The sequence below is a fragment of the Malus domestica genome, chromosome 16, assembly GCF_042453785.1.
Source record: "Malus domestica chromosome 16, GDT2T_hap1".
Taxonomy (NCBI): Eukaryota; Viridiplantae; Streptophyta; class Magnoliopsida; order Rosales; family Rosaceae; genus Malus; species Malus domestica.
Window position 1 is genome coordinate 14,046,885 of NC_091676.1, and position 14,433 is coordinate 14,061,317.

Here is a 14,433-nt window from a genome sequence, read left to right on the forward strand (position 1 = left end):
TTAGCAATCGAAATTTGAGTTTATTATGCTTGAGCTAGAGAGAGAGTGTGAACTTTCATCAAGATACAGCAGAAAACACCATTAATTAACCCAAGTTCTTAAGAGTTAGGTCTACCTTTAAACAGAGTGCCTACAAGGATTAAAAACAAAGGCGGACAATAATGGAAACATCCATAGTGCAGTGGAAACTTGCTCATTTCATCTTTGCCTCAGTAAATAGAACATGACGATTTACCCGAGGGTCAAATTTCCGAAACTCAAGCTTCTCTTGCACCCTACTCGGCTTCTTCTTGACATAGAAAAATCCAGTCCCAGCTGCTGAGATAAGTCGGATGAACAAGGTAGCCTTCTTCTTCTTTTCACCCATTCCTTAATTCAAACAACAGAAGAGAAAGCCAATCAAAAGTGACAGAAAACGCACGTTTCACTACACAAACAAGGAAACATGTGCACAACTAAAGTTGTGCATCTGCAGTAATAAACGAAATTCCTACATGGCCTTAAACATCACCCCCCAACAAAAAGGAAAAATTAATCAAGAGGAACAACAGCTATCTGTAATTCAAATCAATTCACAACAGAAAATCCTATCAAATCGCATAGGGAGAGGTAGGCATAACATCAATAAAGCCTTTGCACAAACAAGTTTACATCTTGACATGGCCGAGAATTTGAGATTCATTTTCCCAAGCACACAAACAAGTTTACAGTAGCACCTCCTCCTTTCAGATCTCTGCAACCCAACTAAAATTACCCAAATTTTATAGGAACCCCAGTTGAATTCTGAGTCAGATTGAGAAAAATATTAACACAATGGTTTAATCCCATAAATACAACAATGGTTTAATCCCTCTATCTTCCACCAAATCACATAAACACAACAATGGTTTAATCCCTCTATCTTCCATAACTACTACAACCATTCCCATTTCAGAAAAAAAAAAAAAATCAGTAAGAAAAACAAAAAAAAATTCAGAAGAAAAAGAAAAGCAGAAAGATGGAGTATTTGTAGCCAGAAATGATGAGAAGAATTTCGGGCTTACTGTTCAACTTTTGCAAGCTGCAATCGCCTGAGAAGTGAGAGGTGCAAAGCCGAAATGGAGTCTCAAGGAGGAGACTGAAAACCCGCAGTGTATTCTAATTCAAGTACAAGGCCCAAGGGTTTAGGATGGAAAGACTAAACTGCCCTTTCAATCTCCAACTCCAAAGTCGCCTTGTGCGTGTGGAGCTTTGTTTTTCAATTGGATTTCTCCGAATTAATAAAATTTTATTTTTTTGCTTCAAAGTTTGGATCTTTTTTTATCGGAATCGATCGGAGGAGGAGCCGGATATGGCTAGCGCGGTGGGCCCAGCGGGAGAACCAATCCTAACGTCGGCGGTGCTGACGGCGGCGGCGAAGCACATTCAGTTCAACTGCCAGGCCGAGAACGTGGCGTTTCTCAAGTGCAAGAAGAAGGACCCGAACCCCGAGAAGTGTCTCGACAAAGGTCGTCAGGTCACCCGGTGCGTGCTCACCCTGTAAGCCAATCCCAAATCCGCCTCCTATTTTTCGTGTCACTTTTCTGAGTTTCTTATGAATTGTTACTCGTTTGTGTGTGGACCCTTTTGAATTGAAGCTGTGATTTTTTGTGAATTGTGGCTTGGTTTGGTTAAATGAGCTCAATGTGGTTCAAGGGGTATGCAATTGTTCAAATTTTGTGGGAAATATGCAGAAATAGAACTGATTAATCGAAAAAATACAACTGAGGGACGCTAAACAAACAATAAGTTAGGTCTAGCTGATTAAACATTGTATCTGAACACTTTTTGGTGCCAAGTGAGTGTTGATCCTCGTCGTTAGAGTCGGTTTAATCCCAATGCTTATTTGACAGGTCAGTTTTAGAACTTGTGTTAAATGCCATGAATTTTGAAATCATTAGTCTTGCTGCTATGGAGAATATCAGGATTAATCTTTTCTTTTTCATACATATCAACTTAATAAGTTTCATGGGGAGCAGATTTCAGGAACTTTGTTTCGAACCTTGTTGATTGTAGCAAGCAATGTGACCTTTTGTCCGTGTTTCCCTTGAGTTAAAGAAGAGCTTGTTTGGTAACTTTTTTCGTTTTTAGGTTTCATATTTCATTTTCCTTGTATGAACAAGGGAGGAAGAATGGTGGTGGGAAGGAGTTGGAAGAAATGTGTACTGAACGGCACATAATATGGGAACCAGAAATGATTTTGAGCTGTTTTTTTTTTCCGTACATTCTCTTTCATTTCCCCTTCCTCGCTTCACCCTTCTTCATCCATACTTTACGCTCACTGATTTTCTTTTTATCTCTATCAAAAAATGAAATCTGAACCAAAAAATGAAAGGGTTATCAAACGCCATCATCCCAATAATACGGGCAGTGTCAAATGAGCGAATATTGTCGCATACATTTTCTACACATCTTGTTTGTGGAGCTCAACTAATTTTTGCTTACAGGAAAATTTGCACCGTTTTAAAGCATGATTGATTTCTCTTACCTGTGTTGCAGTTGCAGGTGCACCTGAGGGATGATTGGTTTTGTCATGAAAAACGCCTCCTTGTTCGGTCTCCTTTAAATTTTAGTATTACGAAAAAATGAGAGCTACAACTCAAGCCGGTATTCTATCCTTTACTTTATAAATCAAAGAAAAATCAATTAACAAAAGCAAAGAGTACGGAAGGAGAAATCGAAGTGCGAATTTCCTTCCGTACTTCAAACAATTTCAAACAATTGTACAAGTCACATTGAGCTCCATACAACTTAGATCCATTTGACTCGAACATACGAATAGTTTTAAATCCATAGGGCAAACTGATATGGTCCGAAACTCATATTTACCAAACATTCATGATCTTCGAGAATACTAAAGCATATCATCCAGTTAACCACGCTCAGAGTACACTTGGAAGCAGCAACCAACATACCCGACAGGCATCAGCGGGGACTGCACAGCAAAAAAATTATAGAGATTACCACCACAGCACTTAATCGACAAGCTAGTGTAATGAAATAGATAGGATGTGAAGATGACCGTACAGCAATGGTTGTAGAAATTATCACCACCACTACATATTTGGTTAGACAATTTAAGTAAATAGGGTCACATCCCACCCCACATACTTCAGGGGACCTTAATCACCAACTACACTGAGACCAGGCTATTACCATCCGTCCTAGTAGGGACTTGGAACGTAAACTGTTTTTCATTGGTCTAACATTCAGAATTTTGGTTAGAACATTCAGCATTAAAAGAAAGGTAAACAGGCAAAACTTTCATCCTCGCCTAATCACTAGAACCAAGCCCAAAGTAATTAACAGCAGCACTCAAATTATACAACTAAATCCAACTGAAAAATAACAGAAAACGATTTGGAAGTAGATTTTGTTTTCAAAATAAAGTTAACAAAAATACACTAAACTCCACTTCCATAAGGCTATCTCTCACATAATATGAAACTATATTCCGCAAAATTAAGACCATACCAAACTCCACTTCCATAAGAGTACCTCTCAAACATAATATGAAATTATATTCCGCAAAATTAAGACCACACCAAACTCCTTCCATAAGGGTACCTCTCACATATAATATGAAACTATACTCAGCAAATTTAAGACCATATTCTGTGGCCTCAACAAAGCTTATTATGATTACACTAGAAATTATTTACATGAGTACAAAGTCGAAGAGGCATCTACCTGTAGGATTGCGAACAAGACCTTGGTGGACTGCAACTGTTACCCCTAGGACTCCTTGATCTGCTGGCTGCATACTCCCTCACATCACGAATACTCCGACCATTCTCCCTGGGACTTGGGGACCTCCTGTAGTCTCTACCATCACGAGGACTTCGACCATTCTCTCTAGGACTTGGGGACCTCCTGTAGTCTCTTCCATCCCGTGGTGAGGGAGATCGTGAAATTGATCTAGATTGCACTGGCGAGCGATAATCATCCTTAGCCCGACGGTCCCTTCCAATGGAAAAAACACCTAATTATGTATTGAAAAAAACATGGAGATGCAGCAAGAGAATAAAATAGAAATATTCCAAATGAATAAGAGATGCACTAAACCCATCTCCATTTTTCACAAGAAAAAAAAATTCCCCGATTAATAATCTAGTACACATGCACAAGCAAAAGTAAGTTGAGCACAGATCAACAATTCAGAACCAATTATCTGTTTCAAGATAACCGAACAACTACTTACATCCTCTTCAAATCTAATTGATCAAGATATAACCTTTACCTGAACCTTTACAGGGTTCTGAACAAAAAATATGACACTTGGTTCAAACACTCAAGAGTTAGGCTAGTACTGGTTGATCAGCATCTGACAACTTCATAGCTCACTTTGCCCCAACTTTCTAAAACCAGATAATATCTTTTCCTTCAACATGTCACCATACTCTACCGGTAAAAACTTTGAATGGCTTCGTTTCTTTGTAGATGAATTCTTTCTTTGGCCAACTATAAGCTTTATATTCTTTCTTTACTGTATGGTATATGCAAAACAAGATATCAAACTTAACAAATTTCTCATTAAAACTTACTTAAGCTAATATAAGAAGGAAAAATAAATAAATATTAGTAAAGATTCCAACATCTCTAACACCCAGTTAGCTTGTCAGTTCAGTCGGTCGTAGAAAGTCTCACAAACCAAAGTCATAACAATAGGAACCCAATGCCATTTGTGGATGAAAGTTGATGGTGGATACAGATAGTACTTATGGAGACCATTGGTGGAAGGTAAAGAAGTTGCCCGTCACTTTTATGATCTCTTTTCTCATTAAACTTTACTAATCCAAAAGTCTTTAAATTATATCTGCATAAACAAGGCCACCAGAAAATATTATACAATTCATTCTCTCTACCTATAAGAGTTCTCATTCTGTAATTTCACCAGAAACACAGGTATGTGAACATAAAAGGTGGATTCAGTTATATTTCAATGAAAATGTGATCGCTCTAATGTACTCATCCATGAAAACAAGCATTGAATAACTATAACCATTGATCAATTTTGGAAAATATTATATCACCACGTGAACGTATTGCTGATGAATCTACCACACCTTTGAAAGGAGTAACCACCCTACCATGCAGATTACAACAGTATTATAGAAATGAAACAGTGTTAATGAATAAAAGAAGCATCTAGAGATAATATAGAGACCTTGAGTAACGCCTAACAGGTGATGGTGATGGTGACGGCGAGTAAGCTGTGACCAAAAACATTTGATGATAACTTAGAAGAAAGTAGGAGCAAATCATTTCACAAAGGACTTCAGAAAAAATAAAAAAAAATCTTGCATGTCATTCAGAAAAAGCCAAGTGAAAGTTAAAACTGACAACGATATTGCCGTCTTGGGGACCTTGGTGACGTTCTCCTTCTGGAGCTTCCTCCATGTCGACTACTGCAGATAAATATAAAATAAAATAAAAATCACATTTATAAAATGAATATCTAATTATATTTAAGAAGGCATGCCAAATACAACGTACCTTACGCGGGTAGTTGTGCGCATTTCTTGAGGAGTTTTTCTATTCTCCTCAGCAAACACAATTCTTATCTCACGCCCACCAATAACTGTATGATTCAATTGTTGCCTTGCTTCCGCTGCATCCTCACCAAAACGGTACTTCACAAACCCAAAACCCCGTGGCTCCCTACAAATTGAAAGTAAAAACAGTGAGTCAAAATAACTTAAATTTGTGCTATCCAGAAAATTCACAAATATGTCCACTTTCAAAGACATATCTATTCCAGAGTGCAAGTTTTACACCATTGACCCACAGCAGAAAAAGAAGAATCACATTACAACTTTTGCATAATTAACACTATAACAATCAAGAATGGCATACCCCGTGTAGTAATTCTTTGGAAGATACACATCCTTTACCGGGCCAAATCGCTCAAATGGGATCCTAAGATCTTCTGGCCTGCATAAAACAGATAAACAACGAATAAGCCTAGATGTTCAGTAATGGAAATTATCATGAATCCGTGCTTTGGGGTTAAAAGACTTGTCTTAATCAACTCAATTAGCTGAAGGATTAAGTCTATAACCATGGAAAATCAAGTTATTCTTCGATAATATACTTGTATTAACCACAGATTAACACAAAATTGTAGATTTAGAGAAGTAAAGCACAAAAAATTACAAAAACAAAGAAAATCATTACCACCCAATTTTAGTCACGCATTTGAAGAATAACCACATAAACAACATGATTAAAAATCTTGACTGACAAAAACCAAAATATACATATCAATACAAACATATATACATATATATATATATATGTATATATATATATATACATGCAGACAAAGAGATAAGACAGAGAGAGATAGATACCTAGCGTCGAGAGGGAGATTGCGAACGAGCAAGCCAGAAGGGGCGGGTGAGCTACGGTCTCTGTGAGACCTACTGTCACGGTGTCGATCACGCGGCTCGTCGTCGTATCGCTTGCGTCCACGCGGCGGAGTCCGGCTGCGCCGACGAGGGCTGTAGCTTCTGCTTCGGCTTCTGTACCTGGCCATTGTTGCAGCTAGGGTTTGAACCCTGAGCGCGCAAAACCCTAACCCTAAGTCCCTAGTATGATGGTGGAGAAGAATAGAGTGCGGTGCAGATATCAATTTAGGGAGTGAATTGAATTAGATTTCAGGGAGTTCTAACGAAACGCTTACGACGGTACTGTTTACTTTAACGAAAAATCATATTTTTACATTAAAAAGTCAAACATGATACTATTTATTTTACCCTTTATTTTGTCCTTATCATTAAAACTCAAAGTTTTCAAACCTTTTCATTAGTTTTCCTTAAATTTTAATAGATTTATGGGGTTTGTTATATTAACATCTCACTAATTGTTGAATATACTCATATTCTCACTACAACTCATATTTACTTTTTTAATTAAAATTTAGAGTAAAGTACAAAAAATTATCTCAATTATTGATGTAATGACACTCTCATACCTCATCTTTTAAAATTGACAATGTCATACCTCATCTTACGAATTTGTGTCAATGTCATACCTCCGTCAGTTTTTCTGTTAATTTCTCAGTTAAATGCTGACGTTACTTGATTCCAGACCCACTTTCTATTAAAAATTTATTAAAAACTAAACAAATCATTTAATATTTTTTAAATACTAAAATAATAAAGAAGGTTTTAAAAAAAATAAAAATAAACCAAACAAAACTTCCCCCGTTGCCCTCTCTCTTCTCCCCCATCTTCATCTTCTTACCTCTTCTTCCCCCCATCTGCTGCAACCCAGAAAAAAGAAAGAAAAAAAAAACAAAACCTATCTTCATCTTCCCTAACCCCCCCTTCCCTGCAACTCATCCCTTTCTTCCTTCCTCCTGTCTTCCCTAAACCCTCCGCACCCACCCTCGCACCCACTACCTGCAACCCATAAAATGATATAAAAAAAATTAAAAAAAAAAACCTAGATCCCGTTCGCCAGGCCGATTCCACAGGTGGAAAACTTGAGCGCGGAGAAAATGGGGGGAATGGGTGTGGATTTAAGGAGTAAGATGTGTAGAGGAGGGAAGAGGGTGGGTGCGAGGTTGGGTGTGGAGGGTGGGTGCAGGGGAAGACAATTGGTTTTTTTTTCTTTTCTTTTTTCTGGGTTGCAGCAGATAGGGGGAAGAAAAGGAAAGAAGATGAAGATGGGGAGAAGAGAGAGGGTGCGTCGGGGGGGGGGGGAGGGACAAAGTTTAGTTTCTTTATTCTATTTTATTTTATTTTATTTTTTCTGGGTTGCAGGTAGGAAGAAAAGGAAGGGAGAAGATGAGGGAGAAGAGAGAGAGCGTGCATGGGGAGTTTTGTTTGTTTGTTTTTTTTTTTTTTTCTGTCTGGGTTGGAGCAAATAGGGGGAAGAAGAGGAAAGAAGATGAAGATGGAGGAGAAGAGAGAGGGCGCCTGGGGGTGGGGGTAAGGGACAAAGTTTTGTTTTTTTTTTTTTTTTTTCTTTTTTTTTGGGTTGCAGTAGTAGGAAGAAGATGAAGGGAGATGAATATGGGGAGAAGAGATAGGGCGCAGGGGGAAGTTTCGTTTATTTTGAATTTTTTTTAACCTTTCTTTATTATTTTATTATTTAAAAACTATTAAATGATTTTTTTTTAGTTTTTATTAATTTTTTATTAATTTTTTAATAGAAAGTGGGTCCTGAATCAAGTCACGTCAGCAATTAACTGAGAAATTAACAGAAAAACTGACGGAGGTATGACATTGGCACAAATTCGTAAGATGAGGCATGACATTGTCAATTTTAAAAGATGAGGTATGAAAGTGTCGTGACACCAATAAAGTATCGTGACACCAATAGTTAAGGTAGTTTTTTGTACTTTACCCCAAAAATTTATCTTAATACACTCCACCATTATTCCTCATAATAGCCTCACACCCTACACTATCAACATACACCCCGTATTTTCTGCATACACTTCACACTCTTCACACCTAGGTGCAAGTGAAAGATCATGGAAGTATCCTTCTTGTTTCAAAGAGACATGGAGAGAGCCAGAAGGTATGTCTAGCTCTTAGGTGTCTACATTGCTTTAATAAACAACTCACAATAGACCAACGGAGCAGAACTTATTCGGTATTGTACAAGGTGGCTTAGCTGCTAACAGTGCTCATTTGTCACATAATTCAATGGTCCTCCCATGAAACATTTGAGTTAAACGGAATTTATGTTTGCCTTCTACTCAAGTAGTTGAGAGGTGTTCCTTGAAAGATGAAACTTCAAACAAACAAGGCAATCCAACTGATCAAAGGACATTGAAGGTTCGAATCAAAATGAACCCTGATGACATAGCTCGAAAGAATGTAGCAATATATAGTGGTCTTGGACTTGGCTCTCCATTTTCATCTTTGGAGAACAACCCTGAGGAAAGTAAGGAGATGATACCTCAATCTAAAGTGATTGTGGATGACTCTCCCACTAACATTAAAGTAAGCTAAGATATTTTAGTGCAGTTTCTATTGCTGCAAATGAACCTAAAATGATATGTTGCATTGATGGGCGTTGTTTATGTTTTGTAACAATTTATGACTTCTTTTCGTAGTCCTGGAGATGCATTAATATCACCACTTCATAACAGTTTTCTTTGCTTAATAAGAAAGTGAGAGCTTTATCAACAAAAACTAGTGCCTTCATCTAAGGGTCATCGTGAACATTCATCTTTTTTTAGTAGAAGAAGATAAATAATCTTGGGATATATAAATTAAAATGATTTTGGTGAACTTAGAAAATTTTTATTTTTTTAAGGTTGAAATTGTCATTGCGTAGTAGGTTAAATAACTTATCTAGTATTAAATTTAATGTGGGGTGTATTCAACAATATATAGGGTACTAATATAAAAACCGTTTAAGGGGGTGTATTAAATTGGAATTTTGACTTTGGGTTTTTATCATAACTTGTCTATGAAATCGACCCTCACTATCAAGATAGTCCTTGAAATTGAAAATTAATTAATATAGTCCTTGAAAATAGGTGTCGCAAATTAATGTGGTCCTTCCATCACAATTCTGTTAAAAATTCTGTTAAGTGTCGATGTGACACATAAATGGGTCTTATAAATCCTTTTTTTCTCATTAATGGTCATTGAAATTGACATGTGACATCAAAATAGTCCTTGCAATTGACCTGCAACATCAAAATAATCCTTGAAATTGAAAATCGATCAATGTAGTCCCTCAAATAAGTGTCACAAATCAATGTAGTCATTCTATCACAATTCCGTCAAAAAATTTATTATGTGATGATGTGACACATAAATGGATCATACAAGTCTAATTAAATTTAAAAAAATACAAATAAGTTTAATAATTTAATAGTTAATAAAAAGTTATGGATCCAAAAACCCAGTCCTACAATCGCCTCTAATCCTAATCCACATTCCTCTACCTCCTTCGTTGTCTATTCTTTAAAACAAATCTCAGTACACTCATCTTTACACACTTTGATACCCTTCATCGAATTGAACCTAGATCGAGATCACCTTTGGTGAGGGTCAATTTCATTGTGCAACCTAGATTGACATACTTCAACACTCCATTTGGAGTAGGTCCTATTATAAGAAAAAAAATTCTATTGTGCAAAAAAGGTATTTGGACAAATTTTTTCATTAATTATTAAACATACATCAGCACATAATAAAAAAATTCACAGAATTGTAGCGGAAGATTCGTATTGATTTGTGACACCTATTTTCAAGGACTACATGCATCGATTTTTAATTTTAGGGACCATTTTGATGGTGTGGGTCAATTTCAGGGACTATCTTGATGGTGTGAGTTAATTTTAGGAACTATTTGTGATAACAACCCATAAATCTCGTGGGGCCCATTTGTGTGCCACATCAGCACTTAACAGAATTTTTAACAATCTTGTGACGGAAGGACCACATTGATTTGCGACATCTGTTTTTAGGGACTACATTGATTGATTTTCAATTTCAAGGACCATCTTGATGGTGAAGGTAAATTCCAGAGACCATTTGTGATAAAAACTCTTCGACTTTTAAGGCTTATTAGTCAAAATGCCTTCTGAAACTATCATTGAGTCTTAGTTTATCTCTTGAAATTGGTTTTTGTCTCACTTTGACCCCTAAAACTGATATTTTTAACTCTTTTGTCTCACTCTACCCACTTTCATTAATGAAATGTTAAATCTAAGGTTATTTTAGACATTTCAATTTTTGCACATTTATTTACCTCTAGTCCCACACTAAACAAGTCTCAATTTTATTTTTGACAACTCTAATTCAACGCATAAATTTTGGGCATTTTTTAAAATAAATTATCCAATCAATAGAAAAATTCCGAGCAACAAAATCATTGTATCAACCAAAATAAGGGTTACATTTGTTTGTATGTCATTTTACTTGCAAGACATCCATGTATTGGCTTGAACTTTGCAATTGAAAAATATTCATTACAACAAAATCATAATACCGTTAAGCTATCCTATCCAAAATACTTTCAAAACCAAAAAAATCATTTAAAGCAAATGTGCACAATTTGAAAAAAAAAAAAACACATTGTTGAGCACTAAATCCACTAGGCATGAGCTAGTTCAAACTGTGCACATTTGCTTTAAATGATTTTTTTGGTTTAGGAAGTATTTTGGTTAAGATAGCTTAATGGTATAATGATTTTGTTGTAATGAATATATTTCAATTGCAAAGTTTCGAGTCAATACATGAATGTCTTGTAAGTGAAATGACTCTACGAACAAATGTAACCCTTATTTTGGTTGATACAATGATGTTATTGCTTGGAATTTTTGTATTGATTGGATAATTTATTTTAAAAAATGCCCAAAATTTATGCATTTGAATTAAAGTTGTCCAAAATAAAATTGAGACTTGTTTAGTGTGGGGACTAGAGGTAGATAAATGTGTAAAAACTAAAATGCCTAAAATACTATTATATTTAACAGTCCATTAACAAAAGTGGGTAAAGTGGGACAAAAGAGTTGAAAATGTTAGTTTCAGGGATAAAGTGAGACAAAACCAGTTTCAGGGGGTAAACTAAGACTCAATGGTAGTTTCATAGGGTATTTTGACTAATAAGCCTTTTTTAATGAATTTAGGTGTATTCAATCAGGATTGTAAGTAATTTTTTGAAATTAATGTGTATTCAATCAGTAGTTTATTAAAATCCTTAAAAATATGGGTGTATTCAATTAAGATTTTAAAGAAGTTTATAATATTCCAGGTGTATTCCATTACAATTTGATTTTAAAGAATTTGAAAAAGTTGAGGAATTAGAAGGAATTAGAGATGTTTTGTAGTGTATTTTAATCATCCACAAATCTCACATCTCCCCATGAGATTTTGAGGGAATTGAATCAAAATTTTACATGGAATCTCTATAAATCAATTAAACTCCTTAATAATCCATGGATTTATAAATCCATTGAAATCTCTCAAATTTCTCGAAATATCATGGGGAGATGTGAGATTTGTGAATGCTTAAATTACATTACGAAATCTTTCTAATTCCCTCAAATTCCTCAACTTTTTAAATTTCTTTAAAATAAATTCTCAATTGAATACACCTAAAATGTTATAAACTTATTTGAAATCCTAATTGAATACACCTAGATTTATAAGGATTTTAATAAACTATGTAAAATTTCTGATTGAATACACATTGATGGGGGTGTATTCAATTGGGATTTTGAAGGATTTTAATTCTTTTAATGAATATAGGAGTATTCAATTAGGATTTTAAGTGGTTCTATGAAATTTAAGGTGTATTCAATTATAATTTTAAGATAGTTTATTAAAATCCTTAGAAATCTGGGTGTATTCAATTAGGATTTTAAAGAAATTTATAATATTCCAGGTGTATTCAATTATAAATTGATTTTAAAGAATTTGAGAAAGTTGAGGAATTAGAGGGAATTTGAGAGATTTTGTAGTGTATTTTAAGCATCCACAAATCTCACATCTTCCTATGAGATTTCGAGGGAATTGAATCAAAATTTTATATGGAATTTCTACAAATCAATTAAACTCCATCAAAATCCATGAATTTATAAATCCATTAAAGTCTCTCAAATTCTCAATAAATACAAGCCCCTGAATTTTACAGAACACTTAAAATTATGTTTGAATACCCCTAAATTCATTAAAGGGTTTATATCACAAATGGTCCCTAAAATTGACTTACACCATCATAGATGGTTCCTGAAATTTGAAAATAGATCAATGTAATCCCAAAAAATAGGTGTCGCAAACCAATGTGGTTCTTCCGTCACAATTTCGTCAAGACTTCTGTTATAAGAGTTTTTATCACAAATGGTTCCTGAAATTGACCCATACTGTAACATCCCACATCACCCAAGTGAGTGATCCTTAAATGTATATTCACATCCCTACCTAGCATGAGGCCTTTCGGGAGCTCACTGGCTTCGGGTTCCGTAGGAATTCCGAAGTTAAGCGAGAACGATGTCAGATCACTCCCAGGATGGGTGACCCACTAGGAAGTTACTCGTGAGTTCCCAAAAACAAAACCGTGAGGGAATGGTAAGCCAAAAGCAGACAATATCATGCTACGGTGGTGGAACGGGCCCGGATGTGGTGGACCCGGGCTGGGATGTGACAAATGGTATCAGAGCTAATCCCTGGTCGGAAGTGTGCCGACGAAGACGTTGAACTCATAAAAGGGGTGGATTGTAACATCCCACATCACCTATGGGAGTGATTCTTAAATGTACATTCACATCCCTACCTAGCAGGAGGCCTTTTAGGAGCTCACTGGCTTCGGGTTCTGTAGGAACTCCGAAGTTAAGCGAGAAGAAGACCATAGCACTCCCAGGATGGGTGACCCACTAGGGAGTTGCTCGTGAGTTCCCAAAAACAAAACCGTGAGGGAATGGTAAGCCCAAAACGGACAATATCGTGCTACGATGGTGAAACGGGCTCGGGATGTGATGGACCCGGGCTGAGATTTGACACATACCATCAAGATGGTCCCTGAAATTGATCCATAATCAAGATTGTCCCTGAAATTGACCCACAATCAAGATTGTCCCTGAACTTGAAAATCAATCAACGTAGTCCTTGAAAATAGGTGTTGCAAATCAATGTGTTATTCCGTTACAATTATGTCAAAATTTTGTTATGTGTTGATGTGAGTTTAACAATTAATTAAAAAAGTTGTCAAAAAACTTCTTTGCATAATGAGATTATTTCAAGGCAAAACTCGCCATTCTCCGCGTCACCAAGATCACCGGGAGAGCGCCTAACAAGCTCTCCAAGGTCAAGGTTGTAAGGTTGTCGATCGCCCAAATATTGACTGTAGAGTCACAAAAATCGTCACCAATCCAAGTTGTCACCAAAGGTGGTCTCGATACTAGTCAAATTCAATGAAGGGTGTGAAAATGAGTGTCTTAAGATTTATTTATTTATTTTTATTTTTTTTCTAGAGAAGAGAGATGAATGCTACCATAAATGGAGGTAGAAGAGTATAGGTTGGGATCAAAGGTGATTGCGGGACTGAGTTTATGGGTTGATAACTTTTTTAATTAATTATTAAATTATTAGACATATTTCTAATTTATTTTTTATTTAGTTAGACTTGTGGGCCCATTTATATTATACATCAGCACATAACAAAATTTTTGACATAATTACGACGGAAGGACCACATTGATTTGAGACATCTATGTTCAGGAACTATATTGATTGATTTTCAATTTTTGGGACCATTTTGATGGTGTGGGTCAATTTCAGGGACCATCTTGATGATATGAATTAATTTTAGGGACCATGTGTGATAAAAAAAAGAAGAAAAAAGGACTTGTGGGACCCATTTATGTGCCACATCAACACATAACAGAATTTTTGACAGAATTGTGAAGGAAGGATTACATTGATTTGCGACACCTATTTT

The 14,433-nt window shown here is 35.9% G+C and overlaps 3 protein-coding genes across 10 annotated transcripts; 1 reads left to right on the forward strand and 2 right to left on the reverse strand.

Annotated features, from left to right (window-relative positions):
* Positions 1 to 1,516, reverse strand: LOC114821941 (uncharacterized). The gene is made up of 2 exons (XM_029095463.2): positions 1,044 to 1,516; positions 1 to 369 (listed from the first exon to the last, which is right to left on the reverse strand). The coding sequence occupies exon 2, from the start codon at positions 365 to 367 to the stop codon at positions 194 to 196; it is 174 nt and encodes a 57-aa protein (XP_028951296.2). The 5' UTR covers positions 368 to 369; positions 1,044 to 1,516; the 3' UTR covers positions 1 to 193.
* LOC114821940 (NADH dehydrogenase [ubiquinone] 1 alpha subcomplex subunit 8-B-like) lies at positions 1,169 to 2,789 on the forward strand. 2 transcript variants are annotated; one of them, XM_070816259.1, is made up of 2 exons: positions 1,169 to 1,518; positions 2,518 to 2,789. In XM_070816259.1, the coding sequence occupies exons 1-2, from the start codon at positions 1,169 to 1,171 to the stop codon at positions 2,531 to 2,533; spliced, it is 366 nt and encodes a 121-aa protein (XP_070672360.1). In that variant the 3' UTR covers positions 2,534 to 2,789. The 2 variants fall into 2 exon arrangements, with proteins under 2 accessions (XP_070672360.1, XP_070672359.1); XM_070816258.1 differs by lacking the exon at positions 2,518 to 2,789 and adding an exon at positions 1,998 to 2,329.
* On the reverse strand, positions 2,627 to 6,722 carry LOC114821939 (serine/arginine-rich SC35-like splicing factor SCL28). 7 transcript variants are annotated; one of them, XR_003769803.2, is made up of 9 exons: positions 6,372 to 6,712; positions 5,875 to 5,952; positions 5,515 to 5,679; positions 5,362 to 5,426; positions 5,186 to 5,231; positions 4,614 to 4,834; positions 4,259 to 4,504; positions 3,709 to 3,981; positions 2,627 to 2,953 (listed from the first exon to the last, which is right to left on the reverse strand). XR_003769803.2 is itself a non-coding variant. In XM_029095459.2 (7 exons), the coding sequence occupies exons 1-7, from the start codon at positions 6,554 to 6,556 to the stop codon at positions 2,944 to 2,946; spliced, it is 822 nt and encodes a 273-aa protein (XP_028951292.2). In that variant the 5' UTR covers positions 6,557 to 6,722; the 3' UTR covers positions 2,627 to 2,943. The 7 variants fall into 7 exon arrangements, 2 of the variants coding, with proteins under 2 accessions (XP_028951292.2, XP_028951293.2); XR_003769804.2 differs by having other exon boundaries at positions 4,259 to 4,834; positions 5,362 to 5,423; positions 6,372 to 6,721; XR_003769802.2 differs by having other exon boundaries at positions 4,259 to 4,834.
* Between the last annotated feature and the right edge of the window lie 7,711 nt (positions 6,723 to 14,433).

What these genes read in the sequence shown, in the direction of transcription:
- LOC114821939 (XM_029095459.2), bottom strand. Translation starts at nt 6,556, where the DNA reads ATGGCCAGGTACAGAAGCCGAAGCAGAAGCTACAGCCCTCGTCGGCGC. An exon ending in CCAAAGAATTACTACACGGG is followed by an intron (nt 5,680 to 5,874) that starts GTATGCCATTCT and finishes TTCAATTTGTAG; the next exon opens with GGAGCCACGGGGTTTTGGGT. An exon ending in CCTGTTAGGCGTTACTCAAG is followed by an intron (nt 3,982 to 5,185) that starts GTCTCTATATTA and finishes TTCCATTGGAAG; the next exon opens with GGACCGTCGGGCTAAGGATG.
- LOC114821940 (XM_070816258.1), top strand. Translation starts at nt 1,169, where the DNA reads ATGGAAAGACTAAACTGCCCTTTCAATCTCCAACTCCAAAGTCGCCTT. An exon ending in ACCCGGTGCGTGCTCACCCT is followed by an intron (nt 1,519 to 1,997) that starts GTAAGCCAATCC and finishes CATGGGGAGCAG; the next exon opens with ATTTCAGGAACTTTGTTTCG.
- LOC114821941 (XM_029095463.2), bottom strand. Translation starts at nt 367, where the DNA reads ATGGGTGAAAAGAAGAAGAAGGCTACCTTGTTCATCCGACTTATCTCA.